General features: G+C 40.0%; 1 protein-coding gene across 4 annotated transcripts in view; it reads left to right on the top strand.

The window, feature by feature from the left end:
• Positions 1-22,600, top strand: part of SYNJ2 (synaptojanin 2) — a 64,612-nt gene that overhangs the window by 15,013 nt on the left and 26,999 nt on the right. For 2 of the 4 annotated variants that reach the window (XM_083827736.1, XM_083827737.1), the window contains 8 exons: positions 2,035-2,305; positions 4,567-4,792; positions 13,296-13,379; positions 15,105-15,166; positions 18,004-18,100; positions 21,490-21,662; positions 22,098-22,179; positions 22,406-22,555. In XM_083827736.1, coding sequence (XP_083683862.1) covers positions 2,035-2,305; positions 4,567-4,792; positions 13,296-13,379; positions 15,105-15,166; positions 18,004-18,100; positions 21,490-21,662; positions 22,098-22,179; positions 22,406-22,555 — 1,145 coding nt within the window. The remainder of the gene's footprint in view (positions 1-2,034; positions 2,306-4,566; positions 4,793-13,295; positions 13,380-15,104; positions 15,167-18,003; positions 18,101-21,489; positions 21,663-22,097; positions 22,180-22,405; positions 22,556-22,600) is intronic. The other 2 variants (XM_083827739.1, XM_083827738.1) reach the window with 1 other exon arrangement.

The raw sequence follows: 22,600 nt of genomic DNA, 5'->3' as shown, positions 1-22,600 counted from the left end.
GCAATACTACATATAGATTTGATCATCTTTTCCCTCATGCTGTGCTTTTTTCCTACACTGCCTTCCTAAACTAAGGAATTGCTTTATTTAGACCCAGTTATTTCCCTCTGGTTACAAGCTCCTTGAAGGACAGAACCACAGATAATGAGCCCACCAGTACTAAATTTTAGTACTTATTGGTTATTTTAATGTTGACTTTCCCTCTCATTCTCTTCTGAATCCTCTAGAAAAGGTCGCTGAAGCCAGTGCAAGTGCTTGTACTCTTTGTCTCAGCATCCCAGCCAGACAGCTCTTCAGGTCTGACCCTAGTGGTTTTCTATCCCTCAAGCTGACTGATAGTAAAGGATATTAATAATGTTTCTATACATTTTTTCCAAATGAGTATTGCAGGGTTTCACCAGTCACAAAAGCTATTGGCTGCAAGAGATGGTATGAAGATATGAACTAACACTGTGATAACTGATGTAGTCATCAACTTAATCCATTGTAATTATGTACATTCATATGCAAAGGAGGAAAAAACTATCAGGTTATAAGTATTTCTAACCCTCTGCTACTGTGTCATCTAGAAAGGTCTAGAAGATGGGCTTTAAAACCCTCAGAAAGGAGAACACAGCAAACCCTTGTTACAGAAAGAAATGTGGTGAACAAAGCTTTTTGATAAACACCACCTACACTGGGCTGAAGCAAATGCAAAACCGAAGTCAGCAGAAGAGAATGAATAAGGTCTAACCTCCCACCCTGTCCTGCTGTCCCAGCCCCAAGTGCCTACACAAATACTCTGGCCCTGCTGAAAACCACCCCGACTTCAGTTTCTGTAGCCCACTGTGCGATCTGGAAGCAAGGGCTCCCCTGCTGATGTTTCAGGAACAAACTAGTTGTTGCGTGAGAGCTGGTCTGTGGTTTTGGACTTTTTCCACTGAGGAGTGTTGAAAAGCAGTCCTACAAAGCGTGCCCTTAGGGCACAGTGACAGGCTATTGGCAGGTCAGACCTTGTTTCTGCTTTAGTAAAGCAATAAATCTTGGCTCACTCCTACCTTTTCTTACTGACTGGAGAGCGTTGGGGTGGCATTGGCTCTGTAGGATGGCATTGTCTCTGTACGAGACCAGTTCAAGTGTATCACAGAATGGTTTGGCTTGGAAGGGACCTGAACAATCATCTAATTCCAGCCCCCTTGCCATGGGGAGATTGGCGGAGGAATCAAATAGTTTCTTCCAAGTAAAACTAGTGTTGTAAGAACAATTGTTCTGCTGCTTCTTAATTATTTATCATTTCAAGGAGAATGAACAGAGGTTGAAATCCCTCTGTGTACTAGAAATCTGATGGTGGTGGTGTTCTCAAACTTCAAAATTTGTCTTTTAGTTCTGGGGCTCTGGAGTTCAGCTGCTTCGTGATTTCATGCTTTCCTTCACAACCGTGAGAGCTAGAATTGTTTCTAATGATGCTTGAGGTTGTCATCTAATCACATACACTCTGCTTTGTGACACAAAAAAGTAAAATCTCAAGAACTGATAATACTGAAACTTTTTGAATGGCTGAAAACAGCCAGCTTCAGAGGAAACCAGTAAGAAATTTGAGTGCTTGATATCTTTAAAATTCAGAAGTCAATTGAAAGATACATAGGGAGGTTCACACTTTATCTCATAATTGATCAGAGTTCTTATCTTTTCCTTGAATCAAATCCAGTGAAAAGTGTACATTCTCCAGGGGGTGAAATCTGATTTTGAGTAGTGATCCAATACAGAGCTCGCCCTAAGTGGGGAAAAATGCACTCTAATACAGCAAAGGATAGAAATGTAAAAATATGTGGATTATTATGCAAATTTGGTCATTTACCTGCAGTCAAAAGGAACTTGGAAATGTAAATGAGCATTGGTGATGTGCTTGTGGTTTGTCTTTTTTTTTTTTCTTTTTCCTGAAGCAGAGATACTGTCCTCTGCTGGAGCCCTGTCAGCATTACATATGACAAGACTGATTGGAAATGACAAAGCCTGTGTCCTCCTGTAACCCTTCTGTAACTTATCGCCTTCTAGGTAACACTCGGCTGCACTTTCTGGTCCTGGTGACAGGCTGTTCGTCGGTGGGAAAAATCCTGGACGCTGAAGTTTACAAAATTACTGCAACAGATTTCTGTCCTCTCCAGGAAGAAACAAAGGAAGAGGAGCGTGTTACTGCCTTGAAGAAAATACTGAACTCTGGGATGTTCTATTTCTCCTGGCCTAATGCAGGCTCAAACTTTGACCTGACTGTGCGAGCTCAGAAGCAGGGTGATAACCACTATGAATCTGGTAACTCGTTCTTCTGGTTAGTACTGCATGTTTGTACCAAAGTCTTCTGTCAGCCCCATCTGTATGTTACTGGTCAAACGTCCTCAGAGAGAAATGAACGTGTGTATTCCAGGTGTGCCACCTTTCATTTCGTTGTCATGTCACTTTACGGGGCCTGTGGCCTTACTGAGTTCATGGTAAAACAGTGTCAAAAAAGTAACTTCCATTTAATTAAAATCAGTCTGACAGTGAAATGCAATTCTAATAACTGGATTTTTTGTGTTTTTAAGAAGGAAACACAAGATTTCTTGTTCACACTACAGAAATGTTTCTCTGTGTGTTAAGAATAGTTTCCCTTGTGGTAATAATTTACTTTAAAAGTTATCTAACAGTAACCTGCACTTGAACTGTTCATAAATCACATCACCCATAGACATATATTTTTTATTTTTTAAAATATTTTTTAGAGTGTATGAGTTTAAAGTCTGCATTTCAATCTTTCAATAATGTGCCCTAGTTTTGTGTTGAAAGCATCAATATTAATATGTTTGCAGCTCAGTGTAAAAGTATGTTACACAGAAGGAAACTCCAGTGATCCACTGCTTTGCAATTCTTACTTTCTTGTCCTTACAAAGCAAAGTAAAAGCATTTCTTGTAAATATTAGTTGAGTGGAAAGGAAAACACAACTGCTGGGTTTTGTCTCTGTTAGGTGGGTTCCCCATTAAAGCAATTCAGTTTGTTTGCTTTACAAGTTCTGGCAGGTTTGTTTGTTTATTCTAAACAAAAAGGTATGCAGGAAACATAGCTGTACTGGAAACAAATGAGTGCTGTATGGTATAGGTGGGAAATAACTGCCCAAGTTTAATGTGGGTGTACTGCTAGAATGTGTGATACGTCTTGTGGCCTAAAGTAGGTGAATATCAAATTGTCAAAAAAGTTCATAATGGGTGATAAATAAACATGAGAGGAGCAGTTCAGTCAGGCTAAATAGTCTTTCTGCCCTTCTCTTACAAATGGTAAGATACAGAGTTTTGAGTTTCACCCAGAAGGGAGGTAAATAAAAACTTGCTTTCAGCTGTGCTAATTACGCATTCCTCTCAAAAAGCTCTCTAAGCACGTCAAGTCTGACATGTGACACAAACGAGCTGTGTTCCAGTGTAGAATCTCCTAAGGTGACAACGTCTCTTAATAAAAAAAGCAACTCTCTTACCTGTCCCATCTTTTGAAATGTTTCATCTTGGAAGATAAGTATTTGAACTTCTCTTTGCTGCTTCTGACTAATCTAGCAGTACCCTGTGAAGAGGTTCCACTTTGCTGTGTGTTGTAGAGCAGGCACGAATGGTGACAACGTCACATTTAGGGCAAAGAGGTGTTCCAAAGAAAATTGATTGTAAGGCATTTATGTGATATGGGGAATGTTAAACTGAGCAACAGATTCTTGGAAAAAGCAAACAGTGAGATAAATGGTTATATGATGAAAAGCTTCAGACAGCCTTAATTATAAGCAATGCAACCTGTCTGTTAAATGAACTGCAACAACAACAAAAAAAGATCTAATGGAATTTGTCTGAGTCCTCACTGGGACTTGCTCTTTGAATAGAGCTAGGAAAAGGAGCTGGTAGAGATACCAAAAATTGTTTTAGAGTTGCTTTTTTTAGTTACGTATTTAGTTTAAAAATGTAGGATTGACTTTCACCCTGTCAGAGAAATGCTGTACTCTTTAAGAACAGTACTTCAGGGGTTTTCCAAAGATATAATAACTCTTGTATAGATCTGCTGTTGAGCCATAAATGATCATAAGAGGGATCTTCTTGGCCCTCATTTGTGACTAAAGTCACATTTTGAAAAATGAGATGAGGAATAAGTCATAATAGAAGAGACCAGCATCACTGTTAACCAGCATGATGGGTTTCTTGGGTTGTTGATTTTAAAATAAATTGAAGGTTAAAACAGACGTTCTTCTTAATTTCAATAGCACTTTTTGTGACATCTGGAGTTAAAAGAGACAATGTTTGCATAAGCTGAATTGTAAGGCAGAGGGGCAAAGAGAGCAGTTTGGCAGTAGCTGAGCTATTAAAATTTGCCACACTGTTTTCATTGTAGCAGTTCACAAACATTTCCTATTGTGTAAATACTCGTTTTCCTAAATGATATTTCCTCATTTCAGATAAGGTATAACTGCAACAGAAAAGGGGTCACAAAAACTTGCTTAAATTAGTGATTGTTGTGGGATGGGACCCATGCCTGTCGGTCTTATTTTACTGAGTACACCATATATGTCTTGTTGAATTTTACAGGAACCAACTACTGCATGTCCCCTTCAAACACTACCAGGTGAACTGCTCTGACTGGTTGCTGAAAGTGATCTGTGGTGTAGTGGACGTTCGCACTGTTTACGCTTCCCACAAGAAGGCAAAAGCCTGCCTTATCTCTCGGATCAGCTGTGACCGAGCTGGTGCTCGGTTTCACATTCGAGGGGTCAATGATGATGGACATGTGTCTAACTTCGTTGAGACAGAGCAGGTAAGCAAATGTATCCAATAGCCTTGAATAAGTCACTCCACTCTAGTTTAGCTGGGATAGGGTTTCCAACAAGAACAGCATTTTTTTCCCCAAGAATATTAAAAATATTATTGCATAACAGATCTATTTATGCCCATTAAGCATTTCTTTGCAATCTGTTCTTTTTCTGTATTTCTGGCCTTTCCATGCACAGTGTTTTCATTCATACTTCTGATTTTTTCCTGAATGTGAAAGTCACTGCCATTTGATATTGTGGTGAAATATAAACATGGGTTTTTGAATTACTCAGAGAGCTGTGGGTGTTAATTCATGTGAAACCAACATGTGTAACAGGAAGGGTCTTGATTACAAGAGACTTGCTTAGAAGTATCAGTCATGAGGCCCATGTGTTACACAAATGAGTGTTTTAAAAGCTATTCCAGAATAAACGTTGTGCTTTTATACATTCTATGTATGTTTTATTGTTTTACTAAAATTCGTCATGCTTCCCATGCTAGAGGACATTGGATAAATGTTCTCCCTGTGCTCAGATATATCCATACTAGTCAGGAGAAAGCTGCCCAGAGAAGGAGCTGTGGTTGTTAGGAGTAAAGTCCTCTTTGGCCAGTAAAGAAAACAGAAAAAAAAAGTCTTCTCACAGTCAGGCAAATTCCAGTGCAACTCATTTTAGAATGGAATTTGCTTTATATGCCCCTTTAATTTGTGGGTTAATTCTCTCCAGAGAGAGATGATATGGTGCAGGTTTTGTAAATTTTTGGTAGAAACTTTATTTCCAGATGAGGTTGAAATATATGGGTGAAATACATTCAGCAGGCTCACTTGATTGACAAAGCAAAGCAAAATAACACAGAGGCTGTTGGTTTTACTGTACATGGTTTAGCTTTCTACTTTGAAAATGAACAAAAAGCACTGGACCCTGGAGAATCTGAAATCTTTTGTGCCAGCTGAAATGAGTGGTTTCCTTTTTGAATAGAAACAGAAATTACTAGCAGTCAGAGCCATCATACTTAATATACAGAAATAGATGTCTCCATAAATGGAATAGATAAATGGCTGGTAGGAGTTCTCAACAAAGGGCAAGGATCCGTTCATAGGCTTTAGTTGTTTTCAGTGTCTTCTGGGCAGCTCTACAAAACCGTGTATGTAGCATAACATATTTTTCTGTATGTATGTGCCTACATATGCATGTACAGGTACAATTGAAGTGGATTACTTAGGGGAGGCTGGTGAAACCTCTCTACATGACACAGTTGAGTGTGGCATAGAGGTTCTTAAGCTAGCTGTGTCTTTACATGTTCCAGGAGAGTTAGAGCTGTGTCACTGTAGGACTGTCTGATTGCTGAGGGTGACGACCTGCCTCCAAAGTGTCCCTCCTGGAGCACTAGAGTTTCCTCATGGCATTGAGTGAGTGTAGCAGCTCACGCAGTTCTGTCATTTATATATCCCTTCTTTTCCTGCTTTGCCTGCATTTTCAGTAGGCTGGCCTGGCTGCTTTCTACTTAGTGTTCGGGCTTCCATGACTTGTGCTTTTTGGATGCCAAACTCTTCCCCTGCAGCGTTTGGGTCTCTAATGTCAGCCAGGGAATTCTCTGCTAACAATTCTCTTTTGTGCCTCTGCTCCAAAGAAACTTCAAGTTGACTCCTGCAGCATCTACATCTTTTCTAAAAAGTCATTTCAAAACGCATTGGGAGATGCAGATAGGTCTGCTCACCAAAATGTGGAATTTTCCTCTAGGACTTGGAAACAGAAAAAAGGACGTGCCATTTTAACTAATAACTTGGTACAGTCTGCTATTTTAGTTGAGTGCCTTCTCACAAGCATTAGTGTAAAGTGCATTACTGAGGATCTGAAGAATGTTCTCTCACTGAAATGCAAAGGAAAGAAAATGTTAAAGAAGGTTGTCAGCTTTCTTTCAAGTCAGTCTCACGTTTATGGCCCTACAGTTAACAGTTGTCTAATTATAGGAAGTACTTCTGCAATCCTGCTCACTGGTTGGGTCAAAAGTTGCTCATTCTATTGAATTACATTCTTGGAGTACATTATGTTGCAAATGATTAGCATGAAAAGTAAGTTGGCCTTTGCATCACAGCAGAAACCCTGAGGATTGGCTCCTGGTGAAAGGCAAAAGAGCACTTGGTTGCTAATGCTTCCCTTTGCTGGGGCTGGGTCAAATTCTTCACAGGAGCTGCTGTGCTTTGTTCCAGTTCAGCCAGGGGCTGCTGTGAGGTGGGAGGACTGAAGGCTTTTGAGCATTGCAATTGGTTAAGAAAAAGAGCAAGAGTGAAATGGTTGTAGGGTGAACGGCTCGAGTAGGTTGAAAATTATCACAAGGCTTTGCAATTTTAAAGGATTGTGGTTTCGTTTTTTTGTTTTTAAAGATGAAAATAAGTTTGCTGTTGCTAGTGGTGATAAACACTAGCTCTACCAAGCTAAGTGTCCTAAGAAAGCAAAGCTGGGCTAACCGCTGGGATGCCTGAGATCTAGTTCAAGCTGGCACCCGCTTAGCTGAGGAAGGAAGAGTCCTAGAATAAACTCTCTCCTACTTTCATAGTAGACTACTGACTAATCGCCTATGAGGTAATATCTTGGCTGAATAACATTTTGTTTCCATTTGCTGCAGCCTCTACAGTATAATGGCATGCTGGCTGTGTGCTTTCATGGATAAATAGCACCCTAGGATTTTGAAAAGCCAGGACTTTTCCCCCCTTTATAGGAATTACTTCTAACATTTTGCTGTTTTTAGAAGAGGGAGAAACAATTAGTCTTATCTCCAGGCAGCTCTTTTATGCATGGATGGTATGCTTTTGTCTCCTACTGAGTTAGCCTTGTGGCATTTTAGCTCTGCAATGAGTCATTTTTTTTGTGGGCTCACTTAACTGCTGTGACTCACAGTGTTTGAGAAGAAGGGGGGAAAAGTTAAATATCTCACTTCACTTTTGCTTTTCAAAATAAAACACCAAAACAAAGAAAACCAACAACCCTCTACCAGTGGATCTCTTGGATATTTGATCATTTGGCTTGCTTCTTTACAAAGAAAAAAGAAAGAAAAAAAAAAAGTAGGAAAGACAAAAATAAAACATGAAGGGAGGGCTTTTTGGAAATCCCTGTAATGTGTACTTCCAACTTTGTTGCCAGTATTTAGAAAGGGCTGCCATTCTATTACAAAGTGCAGTGTTGCAGATAATCCTCAAGTAAAGTTTTAAAATTAGTCAGGTTCCCAGTGATAACTTAAACAATACATTTTTGCTTTGTTCATGTTTGAGAGGTACCCGCTGACAAAGTTTTCTTTGCCAGGATTTCTCCTTTCCCATCACCTCCCCTATCAATCTGCTGAGTTGAGACTGTATCGCATTCTTTGAATTCTTCTCTGCTGATAACGTTGAGAAGAAGGCATGCTTTCCTCATTTAGTTTTGTGCCTGTCACTGTTTACGTTTCATCTCCTTCCCCAGTTATCCTCCAAAGAGTGGGGGTAAACTCTTAATATCTTAGCGTATGACGTAAGGTGAACAACTCCAATTTAACGAAAATTAATGGATGGTTTCATTTGTTCTCCCCTTCATGGAACTGTTTGATGAAGCATTTAAAATGGAAACCTTGACAGACTTCAAAAAGAAATGCCATGAATTTGGATTAACCTTCCCTTTATACCAGTTTGAGAAAAAATGTTGGGCACTGATTAAGAAAAATGATCCCTGTTTCACAATAACTCTTAGACCGTGTTGGATAGCTCTCCAGGAGAGGAATGGATGCAATCATGTGGTTGATTTATTTTCTGGATCCAGTCTTACTGTGGCCCCAGGCAGGACAAAGAAGATTATTTTGGCAAGTATATCATTGGATCCTGTGGTCTGAGTTAAAGGGGCTCATGGAGAGGTATGTTTAGGCCATCTGTTATCCATGCTCTTTGTGAGTTGTGTGGCAGAGCTGGAGATCTCAGTAACAGCCATGCAAGTGTGTGTTTTGTCTGTGTCCCTTGAATATGTGACGAATTCTGCCACTGGAAGTTGTGACTGGATAATTATTTCCCTCTAATGAAGCTGAGTGAGAGATAGAGGTTGGTGAATAAATTATCCTGAGCAATGAATAGGAGCAGCACACTGGGATTAGAACAACAGCTAGATGAAATAGATGTCTGCTTCTTGGTCAAAGCCAATAAGCAGTACCTGTACATGAAGCGTGAGCTTTCACTGTGTACCAGCAGAGGTGCTTGGATCAGAGGGGTGAGGTCTGCCCCTATACCACTGAATATAAAGGGTGAGAAACTTGTCCTCCTGAGTCATCAGCACCCTTTAGAGTCAGAGGATGAAGCCACAAAAAGAATCTTAAGATGGCAGGAGTCAAAAGAAACACATGGCAATTTCTAACACCACAGGTCAGAGGACAGGGAATTTGTCGTCAAGGCAAAGAGGTCCTCCACATGGGCTAAGTATCCAGTTGCTATTATGTTGTCTGACTGGAAACTGCAGGAAACATGTCTGAAAATAAATCCATCCAGCTAAATGGATTGGATTGTTCTGTGGCCCAGGCCCACTGAGGTCAATGAAGGAGTCCTCCTTCAGTGTTTTGAGGTTTTGATAAGAATGAACATTCTCCCTGGGACAGGTAGGCAAGAGCTTGCTGTCATTTTGGAGGTAAGACAAAAGATAAGATTCCACAACTGGGTAGTTCTTTGAAGCCTAAGGACAAAGGCATAACATTAGCAATATGTATCAGCCCTAATGACAAAGTGTTGTTCAAAATATAGGTGATTGTTGTTGAATGGGTAGAGGAAAACCCATGTGATCTTCTTGGATGTATTTTATGTCCGTGACTTCAGGAAAATAGAGGACATGAAAATTCTGGAAATAAACTGTAGTTTAAGAAGGAATAGTTTCTCTTCTTAAAGCACTGTTCATCTTTTGTGTAGTGCTTTAGAATAAGAGAAATGGATCTGCTAGGGCACAGGGCAATGAAGTCAAAACTAGAATGACAAAAAATGCAGGACAGATATGTGCTTGTAGAAAACACGACATTGTGAATGATGAAGAGTTAGAAGAATAAGATAAAACAAATTCTGTACTTATCCATGCATAAATGCTGGAATTGCATAAGCAACAAAGTTGGAATCTTTTATTTATAAGTGTAATTATAACCTGGTTGTGTTATCAGTGCTAATTTAAGAGTTTAAAAAATTGTTTTATTATAGTGTATATAGGTGTTAAGACAATGTCTGTTCCTGAACTGGGAAGCCTTCTTAATCTTGGTCTTTGAACCTGCTCAGTTAGGACGTCTGCTGGGAGGAAGGTTCTTGCCACTGTTATCGTTAGGGCCAAGGGGCATGCATAGCAGAACGCAGTGTCAAGATCAGGGGTCATGTTCCTTGTAGTGGTGAATGAAGGATAATGGATATTGCTGAAATTCAGGGAAGGTTTGCACAGTTGTAATGCCTAATAAAATGTTTACAGTCTGTTTAGGAAGGAGTGACTTGCAAAAATAGTGTTATCCTCCCACTCATTAAAAAAATACTAGGTCTTTTTCCAACTCGCTGGCAGCTTTGAAGAAAATAATTTTGGATTCATCTGGGTCACGAGAATGAGGTGAGAGAATTGTGAAAGACCACAGAATTGCTCCAGAGAACAGAATGAAGAGTTCTGTAAAAAAAAAAAAAAAAAAAAAAATGTGCTAATGTGGAGAACTTTCTTGTGAGTGATCTGTACTGAAGAGGCCATGCTCCCAGTTCAAAAACCTCATCTGAATTTCTAAAAGTTATATGTTAATGTGCATAAATATCTTTTTTTTTTTTTTTAAATGCCTTATCATCATAGAGGAGCTCTATATTAGACCTCATCTTGACAGAGGACCTCACATCCATCACATTAGGTTGCGGGCATCGTGTTTTTATGTGACAGAAATGATCCACACATAGTTTGAATGATTTTTTTTTTCGGTTCTCCAGTGGACAGCTTAATAGAGAAGAAAACAGAAGACATAATGGGTGAGAAACAGTGAACAGAAAACGTGAATAATAATAGAAACAAACATCTGTTAAATCTGACAATGTTGAATCACTGGTAAATGGAACTATGAGCAGAATATAAATTCTATTAATGCAGAAAAGCAGAAATGTTTGGTCAGTATTTTTCTTCTGTATTTGGCGTAAAGAAGGCAGGATATATACTCATGATCTATAAACTGTGATGAAATACTTGCCACTTAAAGTATAGCTCAGGAAGATGTTAAACTTCAGGTATTAAAATTAGAATTGTTATTATTTTAATCAGTAGGTCTAGAGAATTTGGAGCTGAGACTTTAAAAAGAGCTGGCCAAAGAGATATTTGAGCTGTCAAGTTTTCAGTTAGTTGTGGAAACCGGGATGCTCCAGAAGACAGTAAGGAAACTGATCCTCTGTGGTAAGCTGTTTGAGTGGCCAGATTGTACTTCATGTGAAGCTTTGTCTGCAGTCATCATCAAGTCTTAAGATTTTGTTCCAACTCATCACTAAGGTGGTTATTGTCAAATTTTGAAGCGAGCCAGTCTTATCTCTTCTTTGTATAGATTCAAGACCAGATCCTTGCTTAGTATGAGTCAGGAAAACGCTGGGGCTGTCAGCGGAGTGACACAAATTTGCTTTACCTTAGAGTTGTCTCCTGAGGGTCCGTGACTGCGCATGAAAAGATGATTCAGTGTTTAGAAGTCACTGACTCACCTTGTGACAGCCTGTTGCAGTGAGGAAATGAAGAGGAAGCAGGTGGGCCTGCTCGCTCCTCCAGCAGTCCAGCTGCAGGATGGTCATGGGGCCAGGAGCTGGGCTTGACGATCCTTGTGGGTCTCTTCCAGCTCCGGATGTTCCAGGATTCTTTGATTCTGTTCTCTCTTCTGAGCACAGAAATGCAAAGAAAGAGTGTTGCCATGGTAATTAGTTCTTGCATTCAGGTACGGGCAATTTTAAAAATTTTTTATCGTGAGAGTGTGTTTTAGACCCGTATTTCTGAAGCTGTGAGGCCTCACCAGGAGACTTCTGTCAGCAACAAATTAATATGAAGCACCTGCCCTCTCTTCCAGGAGTTGTAGGAGGATGAGATACAACATAGAAGGGTTCTTAATTCCTTGGTGTGAGGTGAAAAACACAATTTTGCAGTACATCTGGGCTAGATGTCATTCGAACACGGACTGTGTCCTTGGCAAAGCCACTTAAAACTTTCATCTTAGTGAAATGGGGGTAATTGTGAGTGCTCTGCAAAAATATTGTAACTGTTGGCAAAATATCTGAATACCTACCTCTCTGATGTAGGTATATGCTTCTTTTCACATATGCAGCTTTAGAAATTGTACACTGGTGGTGAGGTCAAGGTCGGGGTTCAGGTAAATGAAGGCGCTTCGCTTGAGCCACCCAACCAGAATGCCTAGTGGCAAATCCCAAAGCACAAGCCGCAGTAAAGCGGTATGGTAACCCATTTTCATGTTCTTTTCTATTTTGGGGGTTACCAGCCAGCTGGCAGCTGTTCTGCTAAATTATATGATGCAGTTAGAGAAGCAGCTACCTGGGTGACCTGTATGGATACCATGCCTCCCCGGGGCTGCAGAAGACTCGCCGCGATGCAGGAGATAACAGAGATGTGTATCATGCGTATCGTGTGTCACATGTGGAAAACAGCCAGGATTCCACTGCTAAGTATAGGCCAGGAGAGAGAGCCAGGCTTTGCACAGTTGCTCTGTGGTTATACCCTGTCTGAAGATAGTACCTTTTGTGCTAAGTTAACATATAATGCAATGCTTTGCTTGGGGGGCGGCAGAGGGGGAAGGTAAAGGGGAAATTGGTCTTTGTACTTCACGTGAATTTGATTAGAAATCAGTTCGTTAGCTGTGGTCATAGAAAGTATAAAGGGAGAGGTTGAATTCTGGTCTGGGAATGAAATGGAGAGTTTGGAGCCTTTCACTGTAAACCTTGTTGAAGAGAAATAGATCACATACTGTTCACTGTATCTCGGGATGGGAGTGGCGAAGCTGCTGGTTTCACTGAGATTTGTTTGGGCACTCTGACATGCAAGACATGCAGTGAAATAAGAAATAGTAAATAAAGCAAGGGATAAGCTTATCCCACACCTGACATTACCCATCACCGGTCACAAGGAGCAATGACATTTTGCAGTTAAATTTTTTGAGAGAGACAGAGGGAGACTGTCCTGGTCTTCCCGAGCCTCTTCACTGGTAGATCAAATCCATCTTCATTGTGGCTGAAAGATCCCTTCCACATTGCCAGTGGTGGTGTTTTAAATTCTCTCTTATTTCCGGTGAGTAGTGAATTGAATCTGCTGTGTTGACATGAAAGCAAATACGTTGTGCTTTGTTCCACTGTGTGTGAGACTATGGAAAAGTGGCTGAGCGGTAAGGGGATACAGTGAGATAGACTGTTTACTTTTTTCACCCTTCGTATTCAGTGTCTTAAACTGTCGTTTGATGAAGGAGACACAGACTGATAGCTCTAACTGGAGAACTCCTTCCATTTATTTTATTTTTTTCAGACAATTTACTTGGATGATGACGTCTCTTCCTTTGTGCAGATCAGAGGTTCTGTTCCACTGTTTTGGGAGCAACCAGGGCTGCAGGTAAACAAATAAATCAAAAAGCCTACCTTGCTTACCTCTCTTGCTACTTATAATTTAGAAGTTCCATAAAATTTATGTACTTTTTAAAATGAGATGCAGAGCTCATTCTTTGAAAATGCTGAACTATTTCTTTTCAGGTTTACTTTGTAGGAAATTGTTCATGTTTAGATAAACAGGAAAAAAAAAAACAATAGGCAAATAGTTATAGTTATTGAGGTTTAACATTTAATGTGTTTGTGTGCCTCTGCAGGAAAGTCTATGTAAGGGACTGTGTCCTGATGTCCTAAACTGAAGGTTGCAGCAATGCCTTTATAATGTTTTTTATTTGATTTGGAATAACCTTTCATTATGAAATGCCTGGTTAGCAGGAACATTATGCCATCTCATGATACTGACCTGCAGAATAAAACCGGAGTCTATCGATACCAGGAGCACTTTAACTTCAAATAAAGTATAATGTTGGGATGGTGTGTTTGCTAGATTTTGATCATACAGTAACGATGATCTGATCTTCTGCAAGGCAAAGTTGTAGCTTTTCATCAGGAGATAAATGCATCAGCCGTAGCAGGTTACATATGTGTTATAGTTTATAACCAGTTAAAAGCTCAAATAAGAGTCATCCTAGCACGCTTCACGTCCTCTGAGCAGAGGGATGAGCAAGTAGACTGAGTACGCACATATATGCATATGTGTTAGTGGAGAGAAGATGTTATATAACTTTTTTTTTTTTAGATTCTTCAAAGATCATTTGATACTTTTTATCATTACATCTAGCACCTAAGAACCATTCAGGACTACTGGATTTAGTACAAAAGAAAGATGACTGTTCCCTCTGTTAGCAGCATCCAGGGCAATACTTTTTTATAAAGGAGGTTTGTCCCTGTGATTGTGCACGCTTCCTTCCCATGTTGTAGCTGTATCCAGCACTGTTGTTCTCTGTGTTATGAAGCCATAGAGTTTTTTCCCCAAATATTTTTGGCTAGTGTACAGCATCTTTGGTTAAACAGAATTTTCAACTTTTTAGCAAGGACATGATCTGCATTTTTGCTTAATCTGGATTAGAATGTGCAGCTTTCATTTATGTTGGTGAATACTAGTAACTCTTACTCCTTGGATGTGAGTGTGCTGGCACTGGGGGTGAATATGGTGGTGAAGAATTGCATAAACCAACCTCATGAAAAATAAAGAAAGATGATGGTGTACAGGAAACAATACATGATCTTAAAAACAATTAGCAGTGTAGATTGATGGTACGGGATTTTAACCATCAAGTTTTCAAAGGACTGTTCCGATAATTTCTAGTTTCTGTAAATAACAGAACAATGAAATAACTCAGTACACAGTCCGTGGAAATGGCATAACTGCAGCCTTTTCTGATGAGTGAAGAGCAGGAAGAGTGCTGGGCACACAGCATATTCGTGTGATACGGTGTGGGATATTTGCTAGAGGAAGTTGGCAAGGGGATATGATTTATTTGGCCATTAAAAAGATGTGTAGATATCCCTTTGCTTAATAATAATCATGTTTTCACTTGTAATTGTAAATGTTGTTGTCTAATAAAAGCTGTGGCGTTTGTGTTAAGTATATTATATGTGTGGGTGTGTGGAGTCTGTTAGGGGTATCTGGTGCTGTTAAAGAAATGTTTTCTCTGAAGGAAAAAGGGAGACATCTAGTGATTTAGGACTTCAGCAAATTTCTCTCTTTTCTTTCCATTATTTTATTTAGGTGGGTTCTCATCATCTAAGGCTTAACAGAGGTCTGGAAGCTAATGCTCCTGCCTTTGACAGGTAAGCTTCATTCAACTTTGGCAATAACACAGCAACCTGGTCTTTAACCAAGATTCCACAACTTCATGCCTTCCTAGTAAATCCTTAGAGATGTGAAACATCCCTTATATGAGGTAGCCAGTCTCCCAGGTGTTGCAGGATTATGTAGGTTTACTTTATTTATTGACTTATTTTTATGCATTTTCTTTTCCTCTTTCAATGCCAATTGAAACAATTTGGTCTCCTACCTTCTTTCTGAAAAACCTGAGAAATGCTGAGTGGTATGAAAAAGAAAGGTCTGTGTAACCCTTTGTAACATTTCAACAGATGTGAATTTACATTTACAGTACACAGAGCATGTGTTCTTCTTTACCCCTGTAACCCAGACAGTTAAAAATCAAACACTGCTTCCGAACCATTCAGGATTTGCTTTTCTCACCGTTGTACTGCTACACAGAAATAACAGCATGTTATTCTCTAACCAGTGTTGTGTGATGTTGTCATGCTGATGGTCTGCTTTACCCAGAGACTGACTTGTAAACCTTTTTAAGTCATTAAGACTGCGTGGCAGCTGGAAACAGTAAAAAAATCCATCTGTCAGCATGATTTCTTGGAATATCTGACTGAAATGCTGTCCTTTAAGGGCAAACTCCCACGGACATCAGTGAAAACATTGCCTGAAGGATTTGGCCTCTTGGAAAATTTCAACTTGTAAGTGCCAGGTCATGTGATTCATTTCTGTTTTGTTCTGGTTTTGGCAAACGAGATCTTATGTCCAAGCTAAAAAGTGCTTTTAGGTGAGTCCTCTTAATTCCATGGCTCCACGTACTGCAACTTTTACCAAACATGACCTCAGTAACTGTTAATAGTTTTGCAGCACAGAAGGACCCCAAACAGGGACTGCAATCTAAACGGTCTATGTACCATAGCAGTCCCTGCTCCAAAGGGACTTAGTCCAGATTCTGAAAGCTCTTTAAGACTCATAAATCCTATTGAATTCAAATGTGTTTGAGGCTCATGATCTTGCTGTCACCTGGCGCCGTGTTAAGTTGCTTTGCCAGTTTCCTGAATCTTCATTGTAGAGGTTTGCATTCTGCAGCAGAGGTAATTCGTGTAAAAAGAAAACAGTAACTTGTTGGCATCCTCTTTGTGCTTCCCCACAAATTGGGAGTACCTCAGCAAGGAACAACTCTGTAACACCATTTAGCTCAGAGTATCTGATCTCTGTGACCTCAATGCAACTGGTGAATTAGTTTCTTCTAAGAAACATGAGCATGAGGATCAGCTCACACTATTCTTTCTTCTCCCTGTACACAGAAAAGCCTCTAGTTTAGGTGAAGTTAAGAATCTCTCTGCTTACAGAACTGCAAAAGACACTTCTTTGGAAATGGACAAAGAACAAGCAACTACTTATATGGAAACAGGCACCGAGACTTAACAGCCTGCTACAGTGTGTTAGAGTGGGTTTAACCTGTTAGATTTTCCTATCTGATAGGTTAATGTGTTGAGAAGGCACTGTGAGAAGGGAATGGTGATCTTGTTAGTGGATCTTTTTTCGTCCCCTCTTCCTGATAAACCCTTGGGGAGTTCTTCTCATAGTACTCAAGCAGATGACCTGAGTGTCAGCAGTTTTGGTCTTCAGAAATAACATAAGTGGAGAAACAGGATCCTATGGTGGGATCCGAGGTGTGCAAATGTACAGGAAGAGTTGGTATGCAGAGAACTAGCTGCAGAACCAGAAGCACAAACAACACCAGAAAATACATTTACCGTGTTTCTTGAAACATATGCTGCTAACGTTTTCTTTAATTTCTCCATTTCCATGGTTTGTGTGGCTTATTTCTGGTTATAGGATTTAAGAATGCATGCCGTAAGATGTGTACTTGCTGACTTTCTGACATTTGGCCATTCCTTGTTGCTTTGCAGCATGTAATAGCTTTTCATTTGTGTGAGATATTTTATTTTTCATGTCTATTCTTATCCGTCTTCCTCTTAATTATCACTGTGGTGGTAGTATGTGGCATAAGAGGTCTTTAAGATCTTATTGTTTATTAATAAACTAGCACAGCTCCTGTAGCACAGGCATACCAACTTGAAAAGAATGTATTGAGGGGAGAATGGGTGCCTCTGTATCTGGCTAAAAACTCTCGACTTGCAAGTCCCTAAATGTCAGCCTTTGAGAGGCTGGCAATACATGCCAGATGAAATATCACTTGTCCTGTTTGTGTTTGTCCTGAAGGATCTGGACCAGGCCACTTGGCTAAAGGGACCTTTGGTCTGATCCAGTGTAGCAGTACTTATGTTTAATAACATTCCTCCATAATTAAAAGTAAGCTGCAAGTGACTATCTCAGGGTTGCAGTAGCTCAGAAATACTTGAGCCCTGTCACCTATGACGTGTTTGTGCCTCTCTGGCCATGACACTGGAGTCCTAGACCCCATTGCTGCCACTGGCTCTTTGTTGGCTCATCCCTAAGATGCAGGGCAATTCCTGTTGTAATATGTTTTCCTCTCTGGTTGTCTGTCCTGTGCAGCCTCCAGGCTGAGAGCCAAGAGGTGGGTGCACGCAAGGACAGTGTCAAAGCTAACAGCGACATAAAAGATCTGGGGCCTGCTTTCTAAGATGCTTCTTTATTTATAGCACAAAATACCATGTTCCTTAATTTCATACTTGCACAACTTGCACTTTAATAATTGATTGCAAGGAAACTGAGGAAGATGTCTATAGCTGCTGGGGCTGAAACCTGCTAGATGGAACAACCAGTGATCTCTCATTCCGTGGTTTGAAAAAGGTAGCAGGCAATGTTACATAGTTTTGTTCTGTATGTTCTGTGCTTACTGTGGTTACTTCTGCTGTAGGCATATGATGCTTCTGAAAGAGCAATATGGAAAACAAGTGATTGTTAACCTATTGGGAAGCAGAGGAGGAGAGGAGGTGCTTAACAGAGCTTTCAAGGTAAAAAGAATGATTTTTTTTTCTTTTTTTTTGTTAAACTGCTGACTTCTTGAGCTTCCATGTTCTGTTCCCTTTCTGGACAAGTACATGATGAATACTACATCTGAAGAAATTGTGTTGTCTCTTTATTAGATATTAGATACAGGAGAATGATGCGTTATAGTCTCAGGGGCTTGATTTCCAGCACTGTCTTCTTGCTTATTTCCTCATATCTTTATACACACTCTCTTCAACCAGGCTATTTTTAAAGAAAAAAAAAAAGCCCTATATATCCTAAGAAGTAGTGCATGTTTGGAAAAATGAATTGTGGTCAGCTTTGTCATAGTATGTAGTCACCAATGCAGTGACCTGTAGTCAGGTGCCTCATGAGATTGTCAGAACTGGCATTGGGACGGGTTGCCCAGGGAGGTGGTGGCGTCACCGTCCCTGGGGGTGTTCAAGGAAAGGCTGGACCTGGCGCTTAGCGACAGGGTTTAGTGGGTGACATTGGTGGTAGGGGGATGGTTGGAGCAGATGATCTTGGAGGTCTTTTCCAACCTTAATGATTCTGTGATTCTATGAACTGCTTTGGGATCAGTCCCTGACCCTGGCTTACTAAGAGGAAGCTCTGATTGTAATGGCAAACAGCTATCCAGTACTGGTTGTGACGGGAATTAACTGCCGCAGCACCAGATCACAGCCTGGTGTATATTGAGAGAGGTTTTCCTTCCCCCTAAATGTCCCTAGGCACAACTAATAACTGAAAGCATCTGGGTTGTCTTTTCAGGATGTCAAGCATTGTAGAATTAAAGCTGCAGTGAATTTTAGTGCAGGATGGCCAGATTTTTAAAACTAATGTGTGCTTGAAGCTAGGGATTGTAACTCAGTAGGATTTGTGCAAGTGCACAGCTGCCTGCATCTGCCTGGAGGCTGATGGCGGTCTGCCTCCTAAGTGCCTAATTGCTTTAGAAGTCAGACCTACATACTTTGGAGTATATCTTACAAAGAATAATATGAAGAATGTTTTACGTACACACCTGTAGTAAGTGTTACATGTATTTATCATTGGTAAAGACCGATAAAACAGTTCTGAGTTCAAATGTTTACTCTGTGAAATTAAGCAAAATGAAAATTCGTGTGAAATAATAGTTACTGTTTGTTTTACCTCTCTATTGGAATAATGTGCTTGAGGCAAGGAGCATTTTAATGGCAGTTTTTCTGTGTGACCATTTCTTCCCCCTCCGAAAGAGCGGGTAGGAATCACCAGCTTCGCCAGTGGAAAATGACACAATCAAGGTGTCCCCCTGTATGGAATATGGCCACAGACAGTGACTGAAGTAAGCGAGCCAGTGAGGAAGGTACAGAAATGAAGTCAGGTCCTAGCTTCTGACTGCAGCTTTTTACTGAATTTTTGCTTGACACAGCTAAGCCTCTATAGCCTATTGGTTTTGTTCTCTTTAAAATAGTTTTTATAGTTCATTTTGGAAAAACATTGGAATTTAGTGGTAAGAGATGATAAGTAAGAAGTTGAAATAACTATAAGGATACAAACCTGACATTTCTTGTAAATTTAATACCAATATTTTATCAAGTATTTTAGTTCTTGAAGACAGTGTTCTGGTCAGTATCATACAACCTGAAATTAAGTCAGAAATAGGACATTTCTGGAGTAAACACCTTGCATTCATTCATTTCCTTTAAATAAAGATCTGGTTTAACTAAATTGTTAAACTTTATCCCTGTTTTAAAAAAAGAAGGTACTTTCTTGGATGAAAGGGGTTGGATTGACAGCATTGGAAAGTGAAGATTTGTACCAACTGAATCCAACCGACTCTTAGTTTTGTCTTTACCTTTGTGATTTAATAAATGAATGATTAGAAAGAATATGTAGTTTTTAGTTTGATTTTAAAGGGCTCAGATTAAAAATAAAGAAATTATAGGGAAATGACCAGGAATTAAAACTTTTCTTCTTTCCTGTCATTAGTTTATTTCGTTGTTTCTCCATCTTCCCTTGGGTGCTTGTACTCTTCTCCCAATGGTTGCTGCAATCTTAACATGTCTTATCTGAGTTGCTTCAAAATATCAAAATACTCTTGTAATTACTGACACTGCTACTGGGTTCCCATGATCAGAATGCGTGCACTACCATTAGGTTATGCGACAGAAGCAAACAAAAAATTGGAAATCACCAGCTTAACTTCAGCTGTTACACAAATCAGCTGTTACCAGGCCAGAAATCGATAGTGTTCCCAGTAATGCTCTTCTTCTCACAAACATCACCCATAACAGATGTAATTATGTTTACAGTAAAAGCACTGCTGTAGTGTACACCATGATTTACACTGAGGCAGTGGGTAAACGCCATTGTCAAGTGCATCGCCAGTGGCTCTAACAGCAAGTTGACAGAAATGAAACAGATACCAAGTGTTTTGACTTTTGTAATAGTGTAATGAAATATATTTTACATTTTCCTCTCCAGACATCACACAGCACCTTTAGATTTGTTTCTGGAAGGAAGGTTGAAGGGCTAAGTTGATACAATTATACCGGTGTAACTGCTGCACCTACACTCTTAATATCAGAGGGGTTTTTGTTCAGTTTGTATCACAGTCTAAGTGGAAAAAGCATCGGTCTCTTGAGATGAGAATGTGCAGATGGGAAGGGCATAGACAAAGGTTTATATAGTTAGAGTTAATATAGCAATTCTCTCTGGCTTTGCCATGAGGAGCAGGATGTGTTATTGTCGTATCTATTACAGATACATTAATGAGATTTGTGGTGATTACGGAAATGCATGTGAGGTCATGGAAATAGGAGGTGAAATAATGAGGCTATTTGTGTCTCTTCTTTCACTTTTGTGGTTTACCACAAAATTTTATAATATGTTTCCTGGGACATCATTTCTCTCTTATTTCCTCCCCAGCTACACTCCACCTAAATTTAGGGCCACATATTCTTATGTCTTGGCACTTAAGGAATGGTTACAAAATAAACCTGTGCACGGTTATGTTCACGTACCTTAAGAAGCTCTGGACATCCTTCCTATCAGGGCCCTTGTCCTGAGTTGGCCCAGAGCACCACTATTTTTGTACAGAGGTAGTAGGCCACTGCTGCAGGGCTGCCACTAGCCAAGGCACAGACAGCAGCAGTTCTGAGGTAAACTTTGCAGCTACAGTTCGAGTTCCCTTGCAGGAAAATTGGGGTCTAACAAACCAGTTTACCTTTGGAAAGGAAACAAATAGGGAACTTTCACTGCTGTTTCCATGTCTGGTATTTCAAACTTGCGAACTTGTCAAAATTAAAACTGTGGTAAACTGTCTGAGTTTACTAACAGTGAAAAGCATGCTGGCATCAATCCTTATGCTGTGGCTTGAGCAGGATTTGTTCTTCTTCTTTCAATTTTTAAACAGAAACTGCTATGGGCCTCTTCCCATGCAGCAGACACTCCCATGATAAACTTTGACTACCACCAATTTGCAAAAGGTGGGAAAACCGAAAAGCTGGAAAATTTACTGAGGCCTCAACTGAAGTTACACTGGGAAGACTTCGGCATCTTCGCAAAGGGCGAGAATGTAAGTCCACGGTGAGTGTACCATGCCTCTGTGTCTAAGCATAGCTGGGCATCACCCCTCCTGGCCTTCCCTGGTTCATCACTGGGTTTGGACCAGGAACATAAATGACCATCCTGAAATATAATCTTTAGATGAAGTGTCGTCTTGGTGCTAGATAGATTATTTAGCTGAACTGCATCTGCATTGTTTAGAAATTGGAAAATTGCCAGTACATGGATTCGCTGACACTGTGTTGCAGACGTAGTCAAGATACGTAATGGAATACGCTATGCACAATGTGCTTGCACTGTGAAATTGTGGGTGGGTATATTCAGGCTGAACACTTGATGATCTTGTTCAATCAACATGTTATTTTTATTGTTATTTTTAAAATATACCTTTATACCTTGTTATTTTTAAAATATACCTTTTCTTTTCCTCCCTATTCCTTTGTTTGGTTACCGAAGTCTGCAGACAGGTACTTTTCGAATGAATTGTTTGGACTGCCTGGATCGTACTAATAGCGTACAGTCCTTCGTTGCACTGGAGGTGAGTTTGTCAGAGGACCTTTCATGGATGCCCGTGCTGTGTAAGTTGCCTGTTCCACAGGAAAGACAAGAAAGGGGGCATAAGCCTCAGTGATACCAGTCTTTGTTGCCAGCTCTGTGTTACAGAATCACATTGGCTGGAATACTTAAACTGAGAATAAAAAACAAAAACATATTTGAAAACGTTGTTTTTTGCTGTTGTTGTTGTTTTTCTGCACCAAATCCAGATCCTGCTTACTCAACTAGAGAGCCTTGGATTGAACTCTAAATCTATAGTTGAGCGTTTTGTGGAATCGTACAAAGCAATGTGGACTCTCAACGGTCATAATCTGAGCAGAGTGTTTACTGGCAGCCGTGCCCTTGAGGGAAAGCACAAGGTAAAGAAAAATGGCAAAACTTCTGTTTCCTCAGAAGTGACTGTA

Source organism: Anser anser (assembly GCF_964211835.1).
Source record: "Anser anser genome assembly, chromosome: 3".
Lineage (NCBI taxonomy): Eukaryota > Metazoa > Chordata > Aves > Anseriformes > Anatidae > Anser > Anser anser.
The sequence above is the reverse complement of the archived record's forward strand: the minus strand, read 5'-3'. Positions and strand labels throughout refer to the sequence as shown.